This window comes from Anguilla rostrata, chromosome 12, assembly GCF_018555375.3.
Source record: "Anguilla rostrata isolate EN2019 chromosome 12, ASM1855537v3, whole genome shotgun sequence".
NCBI lineage: Eukaryota > Metazoa > Chordata > Actinopteri > Anguilliformes > Anguillidae > Anguilla > Anguilla rostrata.
Genome location: NC_057944.1, coordinates 28,370,395 through 28,389,007, shown reverse-complemented (window position 1 = coordinate 28,389,007; position 18,613 = coordinate 28,370,395). Strand labels below are relative to the sequence as shown.

At 41.8% G+C, this 18,613-nt stretch overlaps 1 protein-coding gene and 1 long non-coding RNA gene across 4 annotated transcripts in view; one reads left to right on the top strand and one right to left on the bottom strand.

Moving 5' to 3' along the window:
• exoc3l2b (exocyst complex component 3-like 2b) overlaps positions 1-18,613 on the bottom strand; it is a 38,754-nt gene that overhangs the window by 17,696 nt on the left and 2,445 nt on the right. Inside the window, exons 1-3 of one of the 3 annotated variants that reach the window (XM_064303510.1) lie at positions 11,261-11,402; positions 5,804-6,268; positions 4,206-4,423 (exon numbers count right to left, since the gene is read on the bottom strand). In XM_064303510.1, coding sequence (XP_064159580.1) covers positions 4,206-4,423; positions 5,804-6,246 — 661 coding nt within the window. In that variant the 5' untranslated portion in view covers positions 6,247-6,268; positions 11,261-11,402. Of the gene's footprint in view, positions 1-4,205; positions 4,424-5,803; positions 6,269-9,839; positions 10,416-11,260; positions 11,403-18,613 lie in introns of those variants that run through there. The other 2 variants (XM_064303509.1, XM_064303511.1) reach the window with 2 other exon arrangements.
• LOC135236912 (uncharacterized) lies at positions 11,397-15,327 on the top strand. The gene is made up of 2 exons (XR_010324708.1): positions 11,397-11,538; positions 14,057-15,327. It is a non-coding gene; the product is annotated as an uncharacterized LOC135236912 (long non-coding RNA).

The window sequence follows — 18,613 nt, the reverse complement described above, 5'->3', positions numbered from 1 at the left end:
TGTGGTGACGTTGGGAGGAGGTACTGAAGGGGTTACCTGGGGAGAATGCAGGCTGATTCCTCCTCCTACCCCTGGGAGGACAAAGCAAGCAGAGTCCTCCTGATGCACTACCTGTCACAGTTGACCAATGTCTAGGCTTGTAGGGCTTGAATTGAAGCCAAAAGTTTATCACACTTGAGGACAAACAAACAAGCCGATACACAAGTCCCATATAGAGGTGTGGGCAAACACTGTGCTCCCTTTTTTCCTCTGAAGCCAAAAACACAGAATCCATCATCAGGTCTCTACCAGACTCTTTGTTGTCAGATACGTGGGCTTTCAAAGCTTCTACTTTCACTTCACGTTCTCCTATGTCTCCAAGGAGTGTATTCTTCCTACTTTAGTAATTGAATTATCTGCAAAAATAACAAAAAGGTTGTTTGTTTTCTTTTGTATGGTGATTGAAAAGATTTCCATGTCATTCACTTCGGCCCATTAGGGAGTTTCCTGATGTTTGACAACCGTCATCCTTAGTGAACATTGTTGAGCACAATCAATATTCACAGCACAATGAATTGCACAACACCGATGTCCACATTGTTAATGGGCTAACTTGAGAGGATGTTAAAGGAAGTGGGTCACAAACAAACCACCCTTAACAGCCCAGTACTTTTCCCCACTGATAGTCCCCAGTGCCACACATTACAGAAGAAAACCTATTTGTGCACAACAGCCTATTTGGACTCAATTTAAAAAAATGTGAATGTTACCCAAAGAGAAAAGTGTTTTTCACTTTCTTCTGAGACTGACATTGTGTGTCTTTGCTGCTGCATTTCCCATGAGACATGATTCATGTGTTGGACTCCGTGTTGAAATTTTGGCCTAAGGACATAGTTTTGGCCCATGGCGTTCCTAGCAATGCAGCCCCCGCTCCCCCCACCCCCGCCGCACACCCCCCACCCCCCCCCCCCCCATGTGGACTGTGCAGCAGTGGGAAGCCGGGAATGCCGTCGCTGAACTGTGCGTTGGCAAAACAGCGTGAGGGGACTTGGCAAAGAGTGCCGTGCGAGTTTTACACACATTATGCAGATAAACAAATAATCGACCGAGCTTTGCTATGTCAGCTGGGGGACTTGTCGGCACTGCCAGGAAGCAGACAGCCGGCTCCTTCGTGAAAGATATAGCGCAGAAACCCTTTAAACCCGACCCGGTTCCTTACGAAAGTACATTTCCAGGCGCTACCACTATAATATGGGGAATGTGCAGCCAAGAACATTAAGCCCCAGTCACAATGCCAGAGCTCGACGGAGGTTAAAACCCTGCCACGCTCCATTTGGGGGTTTAATCCGGGTAGAGGTATTATGATGGTGAGACCTGGTCTCTGTGACCACAGGACACCCGCGGCAAAGCTCACACGCTATGGCTACACTGTGGAGAGGGTTCCGGAAACGTGTCCCAGACTCTGATTGGACTGGGAACAGCCTGGTCCTCCTGACTTTCAACAGCTTTTGTTGACAGGTGAAAGATCCGGGCTGCATGAACATTTGGCAAGCCATAATGATCATCAGCACAAGTAATGCAAGCAAAATCGATGTTATTTGTTATGAATATTTTATTATTGTAATCAATACTCACTTCACGTGTATGCCGACCTGGTTCTGATAATTCCAATGAAACTAGTAACACTAATCTTCAATAGCAGGATTGCCTTGTGGGCTGTTTACAGTACGCTAAAAATCAAACAAACACAAAAGGTGCATTTTCATGCCCTGATCCCTTGGTAGTTTGCAGATTTGTTGATATAATTCAGCAAGTCCTGTCTTTAGTTAACATCCAAATAGCAGCTAGACATCTGTTGTTACCATTATAGCCTTATCTCCATATCAGAGACAGGCACCAAGGACCAGAATGTCATGGTCCTGCGTTCCTGTCTGCGTTTTCCCTGTTGGGCCGCCAGATGGCGGCACTTCTGTTTTGTGTCCTGCTCCCCCTGTGTTAATTGTATGATTGTTTCCAATTGTCTAATCATTGTTTTCTGGCTGTCTCATTTTCCCTTCCCCTTCCGTGGCCTGATTGTTCATGGTGCCCTCCTGTGTCTCGTCAGTGTGTTCTATTTAAGTTTCCCCCTCCCTTGACTCAGGTGCTGGATTCTTGTGGTAATGTCAGATTGTTTGTTTGTTAGCCTCTGCTCCATGTGTTCTTGCCTATGCCCTGAATTTCTAGTGTTTTTTTTTTTGAAGTTTTCCTTGTTTGTTTAAGGTTGCCCTTTTGTTCCCTTTGTTTCCTGGTTTCCAGTAAAGTCTTTTGTTCTTTCACGTGGAGTTTTGTATTTTTTCCACCCTCTGCGTTTGGGTTCCAACCCCACGCAACCTGACACAGAATCCTTAGAAATTAAGAGGACAGACCTGGGCAAGCTGACACGGTGAAATAAATCTACTGAGAAAACATGGCATGCCAACTAAACACTTATTGTGCAAGAGTTGCGTGCAGGAATTATACTGTAAGACAGAGTGAGAGAGAAAGAGAGGGTGAGAAAGTGAAAGGGGTGAGGATGTCACTGTTCTGTTGGTGTAATCTTATAAACTTCTGATCTGGTGATATTTGGTGACATTCACCCAACCTTGTCTGGAGTACTGTATCCTGCATTCTTGCCAATGTTTCACTTAATAGGATTAATAACAAGTTTAAGCATCTATATCGCTCAAATATCTGTGCAAAGCGCTTTGGATAAAAGCACTATATAAATGCAGTCCATTTACATAAAGCTGTTTTAAGTGAACTTCCAATTTATGTAAAACAAATAAATGCAAATTACTATATTCTTTACAAGAAAGCATTTATTGGACTTCTTATCAGTCCCATCTACGGGCACTTATCACAAGTCATTTTCATCCATGTTACTTCAAGAATTTCAGGAAAACATTCTCTTTGACCAAAACAACGGAATCTCTGCGTAACCTACTTGGACTTGGTTTACCCACAGCATCCCTTCAGATTTTCCCCTATTGTCTCCAAAGCATCCAGAAATAACCCAGACGACAACGACAAATTCATGACATCATCTTTGTTATGATACTGCTGGTTTGCTTTTCACCCTGAAGAAGAACGGAAGTTTCTAGGGCCGCAATTCTGAACAGTGAGGCACTAAGTTTTTTTTCGTGTTTGTTCTGCAGCTAACCGAGGAAACGTTCTGCAGCAACATGTTATATAACACTATGTATGCTAATTCAATATGGCCGCCTTCTCACAGATTTAAATTTGTGATAAAATGACATGTGTGCCCGCTGCACACCATGCTACCCCTATCTGCACATACAGACTAATGGAGCTGGGCCCTGGCATGTAGGAATACAAGGCCAGCAGACACACTCCAAAGCAGATGCTGCACAAGGCAGAATCTTCCAGGGGCAGAAAAGGAAAAAAGCTTCCATGAAGCTATAAACCTTGCGCATCATTTCTGTCACAGCTATCACATGTTAGGGCATTGCTATTGAATGCGCCGGTCGCATTTGTTTTTGTTGCTGCTGCCAACAGTCTGTCATGAAGATGGGAGATTAAATGCTGCACGTGAAATGATGGGGTCAACAGATGTGTACATTGATATATCCTGCTCAGACCCGGAAATTCATGTATGGGACATGAGTCTTTGGTCTTGATCTCAAGAACCACATATTCTACCATGCTCAAACCTATGCTGAAAGGGACCTTCAATAAAAAATAAAATATTTTCACTGCAACATGTTTTTGTTATACAAGACACTTGTATTATGTTTTTAAAAATTCTAATACTTAAACCTTTTTCCTGCCAGGTCTCAGGAGGTTGCTACATTTTATTCATTTAGGAGACACATACCCAAAGCAGCTCATAACTAAAGAGAACATATGTGCATCCACTTATGGTGAAGTTATATGAGTTACATGAACAACAGTGGCTACACAACAGGCTAGCATGGGTCCTACATCACTAGAGGTAAGTTCATTATGCTAACCTAGAACCATGGGGCAATTCACAAAGACATATGGAGGGAGGCCCAATACCAGAAAAAAACTTTCTGTCGGGTCTCAGGAGGATATGTTGGGGCTTGAGGAACTGCCAAAACTACCAAAAAAAAAAGACGTGGGCAGACTCCTTTGTCTGGTTACGCATTTGCCACAATCGGAGTAATCTGAACGTTAGCACCAGTGCTAAAAACACTCGCTGGCAGACTGAGATACACTCTGCTTACCGGAGAGGGGCTCCCTGGGCTTGACCTCCGGCACCTCCTCCACCATCTCCTCCTCGGGGCCCTGGGAGGCGCGGTCCGCCATGGACTCCCTCTTCAGCTTTCCCCCCCGCATTATCTTGAGGAAGGACAGGCGGCGGCTGCAGTCGTCACCCTCCGAGCCCAAGTCCCCGTTGGTCAGGCTCTCCTTCCGCAAGCTGTCTTTGCACCTACCTGCTATCCTGCACATGGAGAGAGGGAGAGAGTGAGTGAGAGAGAGAGAGAGAGAGAGAGAGAGAGATGGGTCGGGCTGTGGAACCTCCTCTTGCATTTGGATCACAACAGGAGTTAAAGGCGATTCTGAAAAGAGTCTATTACAAGCTATAATTTGTATGTAAGTACTGAGGAACCTCTTTGCCATGTCTAAGGGCCATTTAGCAGAGGGGCTGGTGATCTGAAGTTCAACGGGTTTTTAAAAGACCTGTTTTTGTCAGTCTCACCAACTGCAGGCCAAGTATCAGCTAACTCAAACTCCAATTAATTTGGAATTAGTCTGCGTCTAGTCTGTGATTGATCTACATTCACAGTTCTATACTGCTGAATGAATTTTCCTCAAATTAAGTAAACAATGCATTTAGGCAGAGCTGATGATTGTGACATTTTCCAGGTATTTTGGAAGTGCAAAGCTGTTAGAGGGGTCCTTAGAACAATGTGGCTGCTTTAAATAGCCTTGTTAACTCAGATAGAGCAAGAGAGCCCACCTTCCCTCTGGAGACAAACAAAAGCTTGGCACACAAAAACAGGTTGCTTTGCTTCCAGATTGCATAATGCAGAACACATTCAGGAAATAATGCACCATCCGTTTAAGTGCTGTACGTCAACGGCTGGCAATATAGCTCATGTACTAACGCACAAACAGCTGCATATTTTTCTTTTTAACCCTCACAACAACACGTGGCAAATTCAGATGGAAAAAAATTATTTCCGCTGGGGACAGGCACAACCCTTCTGAGGGTCATGCTTTACATTACATTACAGGCATTTAGCAGATGCTCTTATCCAGAGCGACGTACAACAAGTGCATCAGTTCAAAGTGCAGAGGTGCGAAAAACACCGTAGAGTGAAGTAAAGATCGTAGTGCCAGAAGTGACCACATAGATCAGGACTCCAACCCTGTAGGGTAACCTGTTGAGCAAATAAACAAAACAATCCTGCCAAGTACAAAACTAGCACTGAAATCACATTTGCCTAATCAGAATCAAACAAAACAATCCTGCCAAATACAAAACTAACGAGATCGCATTAGCCTAACTATGTATATTGAGGTAAATAGAGTATAGCTAAACTAGAGGCTAGGGAGGGGTGGGGAGAGGTGCAGCCTGAAGAGATGAGTCTTTAGTCTGCGCTTGAAGGTTGTCAGATTCTCTGCTGTTCTGACCGCCATGGGAAGTGGCTTTACAAACCTCACAATGGGAGAAGTTTCACTGTACTGTCAGTCAGTAACTTGCCTGACCAATCAAAAGGGTTTGCCCTCTGATGGGCCAATGAAAGCTACAGTACCTATAGTAAAGGACACCTGGTTTTTGGTTCTCACTCTCCCGAACTCAGCCTCCGCCAATCACCTGAGCAGGCTGCCCTCGGAGCTCCGCCTCCCTTTCTTTTTCTTCTCCTGGGGGGAGGGCTTTCCGTGAGAGCCCTTGGGAGATGGGGTCCCCTCGCCCTTGCTGCGCCCCGACATCCGCAGCCCCTTGCCCAGCTTCCCCAGAGTCTTGAGCGGGGAGACCCCCCGGATGCGCTCCAGCGTGCCCTTGATGGAGCCGCCCTTCCCAGAACCGCCCCGCCGCTCCTCGTTGGCCTCGTTCTCGTCCTCCTCGTCCTCAAAAGGGTTGCGGTCGCGGGGCACGCTGCCCTCCAGGAGGGAGCTCTCGTTGCCCTCGCTCCAGGCGTCCTGCTCCCTGCCGCCCTCGGCGAAGGGGTTGTGGTCCAGACTCATCTTGTGCAGGATTAGCTCTCCGTTCACCTTGGCCCCTTTCAGCCTCCCTGGGAGGTTCTTAAGAACGGGCATTCTTCCTCTGAGGGCTTGAATTCTACGGCAGACAGACAAGGAGACACAGAGAGATGGAGAGTCAATGGATTTGTTCAGCTTTCCATTCGACAGTCATGCAGACAGAGGTAGATTTGACATGTGTCCAGTCAGTGAATCGTACACAGCTATCTATTAGGCAATCTCACATGTACCCCCTCTCCCATCTCACCCCCCAGCACATCACTTTGTATGCATTGCAGATTGTACCCCGGGTTATAGGTCAGTAAAATTAACTTACATTTAGTGATTTAGTGATATTGCACATATACCCATTAGTCAGTTAGCCAGTGTAGCCACTGTTTTTCACATAACTCATATCCCTGGAACACAGGTGGATGCATGTATGTTGAGACACTCTGTATTTGTGTCTGCTAGATGAATGCAATGCAACATAATGAAAGATATAACAGATGTCCAGGTGATTCATCTCACAGCTGACAGATTTCTAACTGATACAGATTATATCCTTCATAACCAGACACTGTGCCTAGAATGCGGATATAGGACACGGACATTCATCATCACTACAGCATATTTGGTAGATACAGTATTATGCTGGCAAAGGTAAATTTCAGAGGACCCATTCTAGTCATTGTATGCAAATTATATCCTTTTACTTTGTTGGAAGCTCTGGAACTTTTGGTAATTCCCAATCCAGCTCATATAAAGGCAAACTGTTGACCTCATGGCACATTTGAATGAGCAAATGACAAGCTGAGAAGATCTTCAGCAGGCGTAGGAATGCATCATTGGTTTAGCTGTGCTGTTGGATGAAAATAATTCAGCATTCTGGAAAGAACCAGAAAATTCTTCTCTTAAGCGGCGAGAAGGAAGTGGAAGTTCTAGAAGAGGCAACTCGAGTTCAACTGATGAACGGAACAACAGAAAAAATGCTCTCGATGACTTGCTTCAAATCTTTCATACTACATACATTATTCTCTGGCAGAATGCATATAAAAAAACTTTCAAGTAAATATTTTAACACACTCCATTCAAAACCAATTAAATATGTTAATGCTGAATGGCAATCATAGGGTATTTGCAATGTTTCACATACCAACTCTAGGTGACCCTGAAGTGTCATTAGTACACATTTTTGGAGAAGAGCTGGATTTGTTAAATGAAGGACTTTGTTAGGAAGGAGGTCTTGTTGTCCTTCACCCAGATTTTCCGTGATAACATTATATTTACACAATAAACAAACCGCCTGAAATCTGTGTGTTTTGTTATATCACCTTGGCAATTGTCCAGTTTCAAGGTAGGACAGACAAGAATGACCACCAGGTCTTTATCTAAGAAGCTTTCCAGAGGCTGAGAGATCCACACGCAGCTCATTTATGAGCGTGGTGCTTCGTGCCCTCTGACTCTCTTCAAGAAAACAACGTTGCCATTTTCCATGGACTTCCTCTCGCACAGAGAGGGCTAGGATATTTCAAGCTGGTGACAGCTTGACAGGGACAGCGCTGAATCACTTCCTTCTTGTGTGTGTGTGTGTGTGTGTTGGTGTGTTTGTCCATCCGTTTGTGGGAGGGATAGATGTAATTTTTGAACACTGACTTCAGATGTCCTGAAAGATTTATGAGAAATTCCCTGAGCTGTAATTCCCCAAGTTAATGGTTCAAATCTTTATAAGGAAATAAAGTTGCTTTTTCAACTGGTGACCCAAAGGTCTAACCTCTTCATGAGTAATTATAAATTAAAATGAATAACAGCTTAACACACAATGTTCACGTGTTTTTCCTTTTACAAAAACACCAGTCAAAATCCAAACCATCAAGATTTAGATCAATGGCAATTTTTTAATGACAGTGTTTCTCAATGATTTTTCCACATGGGCAGTTTGGCAATCAAGGTCTCTATATGTGTTCGCAGGCCTTCTCACGGGGACTTAGACAGGGAAGTTCGGCGACTGGGGGCGCGACAGCGACACCAGACATGCCAATAACGGGGGCTATGATGGGCTTGGTTGTTCCGGAACATAACGGAGAGGGAAATGACAGCGGCAACTTTGATGACGCCAGTTTCTGACAGGGCTGAAACAAATCCAGTGCCAGAAATGCTCTTTGGCATCTGTTTTTAACCAAGGTTACTATGAGTCATGCGTGTTCTTGAACAATGAGATGGGGATCCTCACAGAAAAAATAAAATATAGCAAAATACTGTGATGTTACTCATTTGTAAAAGAACTGGATTATGGTCTCATATAAAGCTATACGGCTAGCTGTCCAAGTATAACAAACCTACAGTAATTCTATGGTCATTTGCATTTGTGTTTATCCACCTGGTGGCTACACATGACCAAATCCCCAGATCATGTTTCTGCCAAATAAAAGCCAAGACAATCTTAGCAATGAGGTATACTGTATATAATCATATAAAAATGAATTTCTAAATAATGTATAGAGACATTAATGTTGCTAACAATATTTAATCTCCATAGTCCTTTCCTTGGAGAAAGCTTTGCGTGCTGCCTTTTTCTTCACTGCAGCCCACAAGATACATTCTGGCTGGGACGTGCAGTCCCATGTAGTGTTGGAATCCCGGATCCCATCTCTTTTCTATAAGTCACATGGTCTGGTGTAACAGAAATAAATTCAAAAGGAAAACTGCAAACTGAACATCAAACAGAAACCATTGGGAAGCAAGTGCAGTCAGCACTACTCTGGGAAAAAAGTGATATCCAGGAAGGATTTGAATCATCAGAACACACCAGAAGTGAAGCGTCAAAAGATCAAACATGGCAAAAGTGCAGCCTGTTCGCTTATTAATCCTTCTACGACCTGGCAGAAAAAACGGCTAAGAATTTAACTTATTGACATAATACAAGTGCCTTGGATGACAAAAGTATGCTATAGTGAAAATATTTTCAAAAATATATATTTATAATTTTTTTTTATTGAATGTCTCTCGTAGTTCAGGTTCCAGCATAATAGAATATATGGTTCTTGAGATTAAGACCAGACTCATGTCCCCTACAGGGGACAAAAATGTTAATCAAAATTTTTGTTTTTGAACCACAGCTTCAAGGTTCCAGCATTTCACAGTCACTTAGTGTGTAGACACTATACTCCTCAGTTATTGTCTTCAGGAAAGGGGGGGGGCGGGGTGCTGTGGGGGGGGGGGGAGGGGGGGGAGGAAGGTGCAGAGGTACGGAGGGGCTGGTCTCTCGGGGAGATGCAGCAGATAGGCCCCAGCACTCCAGCCTGCACCGCCTGGCTCGCAGACACGCACGGCACATCCATAAAGACCGAGCCTTTAGGTTCAAACCCCCAGGAATGTTGGAAACGTCCCAGGGAACCCTGTGTGACTTTCCCTCAGGGAATACACTGGCCCTCACACACCCAAACGTTGCACAGGACTCATTAATGGAGTGGTTTTTGTTCTTGTTAGCACAACATGGTTTAACGCTCAGTGGGGGGAAGTGGACGAGTTGTCAGTCGAGCATGCACTTCTTGCACCTGCTGTCTCTGCTTCCCTCTTTAAGGAATTACTGAACCCTGCACTTTGCACTTGAGTCTGAGACAGGCTGGAAAAGAACGTCTGCTAATTTCTTGTAAAGTAAAGAACGTTACCTGCTGACGTTTGAGAGACCTTTTCCCTCAGTATCCCGCATTGCATCTGTGTTTCTTGCTGACTTTCACTCATACGACATTGGGAGATTCTTGACCTGCCCTGAATAATCCACTGCACTTGATATGACAGTTGGAATGCAATGGTTGTCCTATTCTTGTTTTAAAAAAATATTTACCACAGCTGTTAATCATTTTAAATGAGGTGAAGCAACGGCCCAGTCATAAGAATTAACATTCCGCTGCCCTTCATGCATCAAAAGTCATGCAGCTAGTATGTGCCAAAGTTTAGAGGACACAGTTCTGTATAAAAAATGTTCTTTTCTCACCAAACAATCTAAGACAATTTCAGGATATAAAAAAAGTTGAATGACTCTTGAATGGTGTTATATCAACAAATCTTTGTTGAATGATACAACAGGTAAAACAGATAGTTCTCAGCCTTCTTTGACATTGGAGTTTGCCCTGCCATAAAATGTCCTACAATTAGTGTTCCGTGACACATTATTTTTCAAGATTATAGCGGTAGTAAATTGTTAACAGTTCCCCTGTAGACAGAAATCGCACGGTTGCTTTTGTGAGCTGATTCATGAAAAGGAGAAGTGAACTTAAATGCTATTTTCCATTGCAGAAAGAGAATGCCTCAATCAGCTGATTTACAATTGAATTCCCACGAGTGTGAGTGAATAAGACCTGAATCTGACCACAGGGTGCAGAGAAAAAGCACGTAATGCACGTGGCGCACAATAAGGTCATTATCAATAACCTCTTAACCGCCTCTGTGGAATTCAATCAGCACAGTTTTGCAAGACACTCTGGAATACAGCTCAAGCTTCGAATTATTGCCACTAATGTGCCAAACAAAAAGACATTCAAGATGCATACCTTAAATATATGAATATCTAGCTTGTTTCGCAGGGAAAACACAAACAATAGCAGTATAACTTTCTAAAAACAATAGATATCAATGTACCACAAAACACTGCTGATGTAGAAAAGTCATATTTTTTTAAGAAATGAGAAAACGGAAAAAATGTGATTTTGTCATCAGATTTGTTCCATTTTGAATGCCAAATTTACATAAAATATGAAATTATTAGATAGCTATAGAATTGGCCAATCGGTTAGGGTGTAAACTATTTCCACACATCCATTATTAAGTAAGATTACATAATGTCAATTTGTAAACCTCTGGCACTGCTATAGCCTATGAGCTACTGCTCAGCTTAAGATGAATATCTATTAACATTTTCATTTAAAAAAGTTATTTTGACTGGTAAAATGGTTGCTATATATTTTAATTTTACCGCTACAAAACTAGCATCGACTAGTTTATAGTATTTTGTGCCTATCGCAAATTGATGTTCACCGCATTTGCTCCAATGTAAATCAGAAGATTTAGTTTAGCGAATTAATTTACTTACTGAATTCATGGTGGTGCGTCTTTGAAACCAAAGTGGAAAAAGGTTCCAGGGATCCAAGACACACGCAGGGAGAGAGAAATTACTCCTGCCTTGATGCTGACACAGCGGAGTCTGCAGGTCTGACGCAAGCAGCCTTTTACTTTTACTTCTACTTCAAACCCCTACGTCCCCTAAACCCTAATCGCACTTCACTCCAGACGCACGCGGCGCACGCATTCGAGGATTAAACACCTCCGCCGAATGGTATCGCCGTGCAAGGGACAAAATCTTGAATTAAGGTAGTGTCCCCGCTTTCATTTAAAAGGGGAAAAATTGCTTTCCGGTCAGGTATGGGTTACACACACAGCCAATTTATTGAACACAAGGTAAAAGTTTGCATCTGTATTTTGAGTTTTCATTATTTTAACATGCTAATAGCCTAATTCTTCCGACCGTCTATTTGCTTAGTTTTAATAGTTTACTCTGGCTTTGTTTTACATGAAAACACAAGTCGCTGTGCTTATCTGATTCCAACTCATCTTGCAAGGGTATTTCCCGTGTAGGCCTATTAGCACGCTAATACTTTTCCGTGTTCTAAATCAGTAACCTGCTATCGAAGATAAACACTCTAGCCTAACAGGTATTTGCAAGGAAGTAGGCTACACATGATTTATCGGAAAAGCAAAACACGCTACCAAATGTGACAGAAACATTGTAATTAATTACTGAAAATGTTTTTTTTAACTCATAATTTAAATGTATGGTTATGACTAGATATGGTTTGTAGGCTACAGACTCATTGCTGTTTAGAGTAGCACACGGATTACATTTTCATTTTCACTAAACAGACCACGAGGAAACATTCATTGAATATTTACCACCTTGCATGGTGACCTCTGATAATTCATATTAGTTATGACAATATCTTCCCTATGGCGGGGAAGGGTAATGTGTTGGTTAACAAGACATCAGTTTACTGTACAAGAGTTTATCCCATTGCCATTGTTGCCAGATACCTGAATTAATTCCCCCTAAAAACTCCTGAAAAAGCCACATATTCTGTTGACTTGTGATAAACTTCTCACAATTTGTCCCATATACCTCTTTTTGTAATCCCCATCTGCCATCGACTCATAGGCCTACATTTTTACTGTAAAATTTAGGGGATTATCGCCCAGTCTGACAACCCATTCCCCTCACCTCCTGTCCTACCAACATTCACACAGGGTGAAATGATCCATTGTGATATGCATGATTAATTCTCCCCAAACCATAATCAGACTTCAAGAAATAGGGGAAAAGGGGCTCACCATTTAAGGTGAGCATTTAAACACAGTTTAAAAAGTGCTTTGAATCAATTCTATTTATGACAGACATGCTGAATCCAGTCTGAATGGGTTGAGTCTAGGATTTTGGAAAAAAGCATGGATATTTTTAAACAGCATTTAAACATTGTCACAACAGACTGTAAAATATAACGAAGACAGCATTTTACACAAGCAGAGCCAAAAACAATGCTGTTGTTCTTTTGGTCTAAGGGAAAGTTCGCCAGGTGGATTCAGGTAATCAAAGTTATGCTTTCAATTTTACATAATTTTGCTTTAACAGTATTTATTTTCTTGCAGCAATAATTCCAATAATTTGTATCTTCTGCCAAAGCATCTCTCTCCCCCCATAGACCCCATTGTGACATAGACCAGTGTCACAATGTCTTTGAGCAGTATATTCAACCCATTTTCTTATGAATGCTAATCAGATTGGAATACCTAAACATTGCTTTTGAGCCTTGTTTAGTTTTAAACTGGCTTGTGTTTATCCAAATGCAGATGGACTCCTGTCTCTCTTTACACCAAACAATTGCAGTAGCAGAGTACCAGTACATATTTCTACGGCATTTGCACTAGGCCAAATGTATAGTTTTTGTTTAAATGCAGTCCTTGTAGGTGGTCATTGACCAGGCTTTGACATTAACACTGACACTTAGGTCAGACAGATTGCAACTCTCACAATCAACCTCTTTGTAGAGATCTGTGTTGCGTAAGTATAAACAGTTTATATTTTGTTTTCCCAAAGCCATTACTCTTGGAACAGTCTTGGTTGAAGTGCACAAATGACATGCGTGTGTGTTTGTATGTAAGATATGTGACAGTTGTGAAGGTGGCAAGAAAATGTCCTTCACTGTGTGAGGACATTCCTTGTACATTCTGTACAATGTACAAGGCGTAAAATGGCTTCCGAACACATGAGCAAAATGGCTTTATTTACTAGCATACAAATGGAAATGTCTATGCTACATACAGACCATGCTCAGTATTGTTCAACTGGAGTGATATGAGTGATATGACCAATATGTGAATATGACTTTCAAAACCATGAAAAGTAATAATTAATTACACTGCCTTGTTCATTTCCACCATGTTTACATTGAACATTATTATTCTGATCTTATTTGGAGATTCTGGTTACGATATAGCCTTATTCAAAAAAGCAAAACCAGGTTAAGCCCTTATCCTGACTATGCAATATCCAAATAAGATTGCATATGCCTCTAGTAATCCGAAAATGGAAATCATATAAACACCTTATTCCATGTGATGCGTGTAAATGGGATACATGGAATATGACCGTAACCAGAATAAGGATCATTCAAATTTAAGTGGTTGGTGTGGGTTTGGTGGGCCTCCAAAGTCCTCGGACCAGCTCTGTGTGCGTGTGTGTGTCCGTGTGTGTCTGTGGGTGTGTGTGTGTGTGTGTGTGTGTTTTCTTTTCACCCCTCATAAATTAATATTTTACTTGTCCTTTCACCTTCATCCTCAGCCTCGTGCAACACTCATTAGCCTTTGACTTTACGGTCCTAACCGTTCCTCTCTCTTCGCCATCACTCTTCCTATTTCCTTTTGAGACGCAAAGGCCAGGACACGTGCCGAAAGGAAGTCAGTCGACTGCGTATCAATTCCTTGACAAACACAATGGAGTCTGCAGAAGTGCGTCACATCGGAGATTATTAAAAACGCCATCCTTTCTTAAGTTGGAAGCATTTCAGAAGGACATGCCGTAGGCAGAGGATGCTCTGGCTCCCAGCAGAAACGTTAGAAATGTGTTTGTCCTAGCATGGGAGAACTTTGGGAAATAGTTGGAAAGAAAAAAAAACAAAAAAAAAACAAAAAACAGAAGAGCCCAGACGCTGATGTATAAACAAAAGAGCAGGCGCGAGTGCCCGTCCTTTCCTCTCGGCCTGCCCCGGAACGCTATCGCAAAACATTCCAGTCAGCAGTAAAGGACTGGCGGAGGTCACCAAAGCAAGACAGGGGCCCTGCAGAGGTCTGTCGCCAAATGGAGACGTGGGGGAAGAAACGCCTAAAGATTTATTTTTTTCTTTGCCCAATTTGGACAATGATAACACCCCTTCAGCCCGGCTGTTTGTTTTTCTTTTATTTTACGAGTTCTTTGTGGCCGAATATAGACTTGCAGCCATACAAAATGCTTTCGTAATGTTTAGCCATTTAATTAGCAGTAAGGTTTAAAAAAGAAAGGAACGTTATGACCTCTGGAAGTGGGATGCAAAATGCACAGGGGACAGAGAATCAGATTCACAACAATCATACATATACATGAAGCATTCCAATCATTGACCAATCAGCTTTTCCTGCCAAAAGTACTCATTATGGAATGCATTACAAACAGAAAGGATATTAACATCTGTTTTTGACAAGTTTAATGATGAAATACTGCCTAACGATAAAAAGTGTAGAGAATTTAAATTCAAATTTGTTGACATATTGCATCCATTGTAATTTTGTGCCAAATCTGTATTCATTATTATGTTGTAACTCACTATATGGCACTATTTTGACTTTTAGTGTCATCAATTGTTTTATTTTGTGAAAATTATGTTGCTGAATAATTGTGCGTTTTGTATTTGGTACCATTTTAAAACGGGCCAAACACAAGTTATGAATCAGCCTTGGCTAGAAACTAGATGCAGCACATCTGTTTCTTGTTTTTAACTTGTAACAGTGTTAAATTGCACTATACCAAAAAAATAAATGACAAAATAAAAATATATATTTTATATGTTCAGATTAAAAGTTACTTGTGTTTAATTTGATAATATTAGTATTTGCTTTTAATGCAGATACTACATTTAGAGTTTTTTTTTATTTTATATAGCTCAATTTACATATTTTAGTGTAGGCATGTGGTAACACATGGAAACAGAAATAATTACTTATATTCTTTAATTAAAATTTTTATTATCTATGATAGCCTATTGTTTCTTAAGTGATGTATGACTACACCTTTCTGTTAAAACAAACACAGTACAAATAAACAACCATAAAATTGATTTAGAATTTTTTAATTATGCATTATATTACAGACAATGGTCTTGCGCATTTATCTTGCGAGTAGCTGCACTGTCTATAATTTGTCAAAATAAAACAGAAGATCTGACAAGCTAGCTAGTCAAGTAGCTACACTACTGGGCACTTTCACTTCTCAGTCTCAATAATGGACAAAAACAAAACTGAAACGGCTTAGATTAATGGGAAACTTTTTCCATTGACTTACTGTGGTTATACTAGTTAAATGGGTTTTCACTTTCATAGCAAGCTACATTGTAATTTAATGGTCAACTGTATTTTCAGTCATTCTTAAATAGCAATGTCAGTGCAGTGCAACCATAAATATCCTGCTTTGTACATATCAATTAAATTTGCCCATCAAAGGGATAACAGACCAGTTTGCCCATTTGACCAGGGGGACCGGTCATCCTGAGCAAGCAGGTTAATTTGTCAGAGCACCTGCTTTAATCTAGAGCACATGGATACTGATTAACCCGGATGTCTCGCTCACTTTCTGAACTGAAACCTGGTCACCTTCTCTGCAAGCTGTTTTGCATGTGCTCTGTGAGAAATGTGATGCGTGCTAACTTAGTCCAACCAAGTCTATTGTTAATGCACCAGACGACCAAGTACAAAAAGGCTGCAAGCAAGTTGCGAATTGGCTTATGAAATTGTATGGTAAACCATGAGAATGGTGGCTCTCCACAAAGTCAACAAAGACTAGCAGCATGTGCAAAATGATCTGTAAAGTTGCCTCCACTCTCAGAAAGAAAGGTATGAAAAAGTGCCTAAAAACGTGCAAAGGCTTACACTGGGGCAGTACTCAATAGATACAGAACATTGAACCCCTAGCCCTCAATACATAACTCATTTGTACCTATTTTGTTTGTAAAAAAAAAAAAGTACTCATTAGTACCCAAAAACAGCATCATTGTACTTTCAGGGTCCATTTCCCTATTTTTTCCTAGGAGAATAAAAATGTACCTTAAGTGTACCTTTATTTCTGAGTGTGTGATGGAGGAAGATCCTCACTACTATTCTCCAGGAGAATGGACTCCCCCTCCTACTGAGTCTGGATCCTTCCAATGTAGGTTTCTTCCAAAAAGCCTTCCAGGGAGTTTTTCCTAGCCACTATCACTGGCTGTTGGTTTGCTTTGTGGGGATTTAGGCCAGAGTAAACTGTGACGTGTATTGTGACAAATCCTTAAAAGGATTAAAATCCTTAAAAGGACAATACTGTAAATGTCTGTATGATAAAATTTGATAGATTCATTGATTAAAGATGCCGTTTGGCAGTTGGTGTCTCCATGGCCGTTTAACAATGGTTGGGATACAGAATCAGATGCAATTTTTTACACAAGAATGATAATTGCACACAGTGTATACTCAAGTGGAAATAATGTGAGGATGCCACTGTCTTGTGTCTCATTCCTGTTGATTATCGAGGGGAGAGAGGGACAGGAAATGTTGAAGCAGGCTCCACGTATTGAAAAAAAGCTGCTATTTCACTTTACGCCTAGGCTTCTATATAAAGGAACAGCAGTTCGCATGTATTTGTGGTTTGGGAACAGGAAATAACACTCCATAATATCGGCCTTCTCATTGTCATCAGGACACGAGCTGGTGTCTTGTCATCCTTTTCCACACGGCCACTAAAGCTATCTTGGTGTTATTGTGAAAGTTCTTGCCGTTATTGTGAAAGTTCTGCAATGTTCCAAGCTGACCAGCATTGTTCTGTTTCTGTTTTCAGTTTAAATAACGACACAAACCTTAATTTAATTTTCATAAAGCTACTGCTGTCCTACCGCATCTCAAAGAGCTTTCACAGGAAATTGCATGTTATGTCTTCCCTTAATTCAGGACCACCTTTCTTGGGTGTGTGACATTTCACATCCTATTTTTCTGAAATCACAGATGCTTCCATTTTAAACAAATAGGAAACAACCTAAGTGATTTTCCCAAATAAATTTCTTTGCTATTTCTTACACACTAGAGGGGAAGGAGCCAGAGGACAAGAAAAGGAATGTGGTTTCAAACAGCACTGGCCACATTGTTTTCTGGGTTTTGGTTGACGTCTTCTGGCTAACGAGACCCTCTGGTTATTCTCTCGCATGGAATCCTGCTGTGAACTAAATTACTTTTTTCTACGAAGGACTCCTGTAATACATCAATAAAAGTGAGAAGCTGGCGAGGTGTGTTTTGCTTCAGGCTGTCCTCAAGGTAACAGCGAGGGCTGAAACGATGCAGTTCTGATAACCACTCAACGTCAGGCTTCTGAACTGAATCCTGAGTGATTTCACGTGTAAAACCCACAGATCACAAGCAGCATACTGCTGTGTGAGTGACTGGTAGATGGTACCAGTTTTCACTTTTCCCCCACAACAGCCGACAGCTGACCAGCCTATGTCATTTCTGCTACTGTGTCCGGTAAGGAAACTTAATGCATAAATTCTGTTCAATCACTGTTGTAGACTGTGATAATTTATGATGATGATTTACTTTGATGATATATAGATCATCAAAGAATGTCAGAACTAAACAATTCAATTGTGATAATAGACAATAGATAGTTAAATAGGTGAAAGATAATAGATATTACGGCACACTCAACAATGGGCCACTCTATTTATTTATGCATGCCAAAAAGAAATCCGGATCGTATTTCTCCATCTCTGCTTCCTGGTTAACTGGTCACAATACATATGGAAAGGTTTCCATATTTAGGCGGTGTCTGTCAGGTTCTGCAGTAATGCTGCACATCCACAAGGGGGCCACAAGGCAGCCTTGCAGCCACGAGAGGGGTCACCGGAGGGCGCTGTCAGCGCAGCCCTGCCTGCATCCTGTACCTGCTGCGTAATCTGGAGCCGCAGGACGTACCCCGGCGAACCGCGGCCCCATCCCCCAGCCAACGGAGAGGGGCGACGTATTCCTGTGTTAATCACCCGCTGTGCTTCCGCCCGAGCTCGTTAATCTGTCCGTGCGCCGCTCACCTGCCATGGCGGGTTGTGTGTTTTGGCAGAGGGATGCTCAG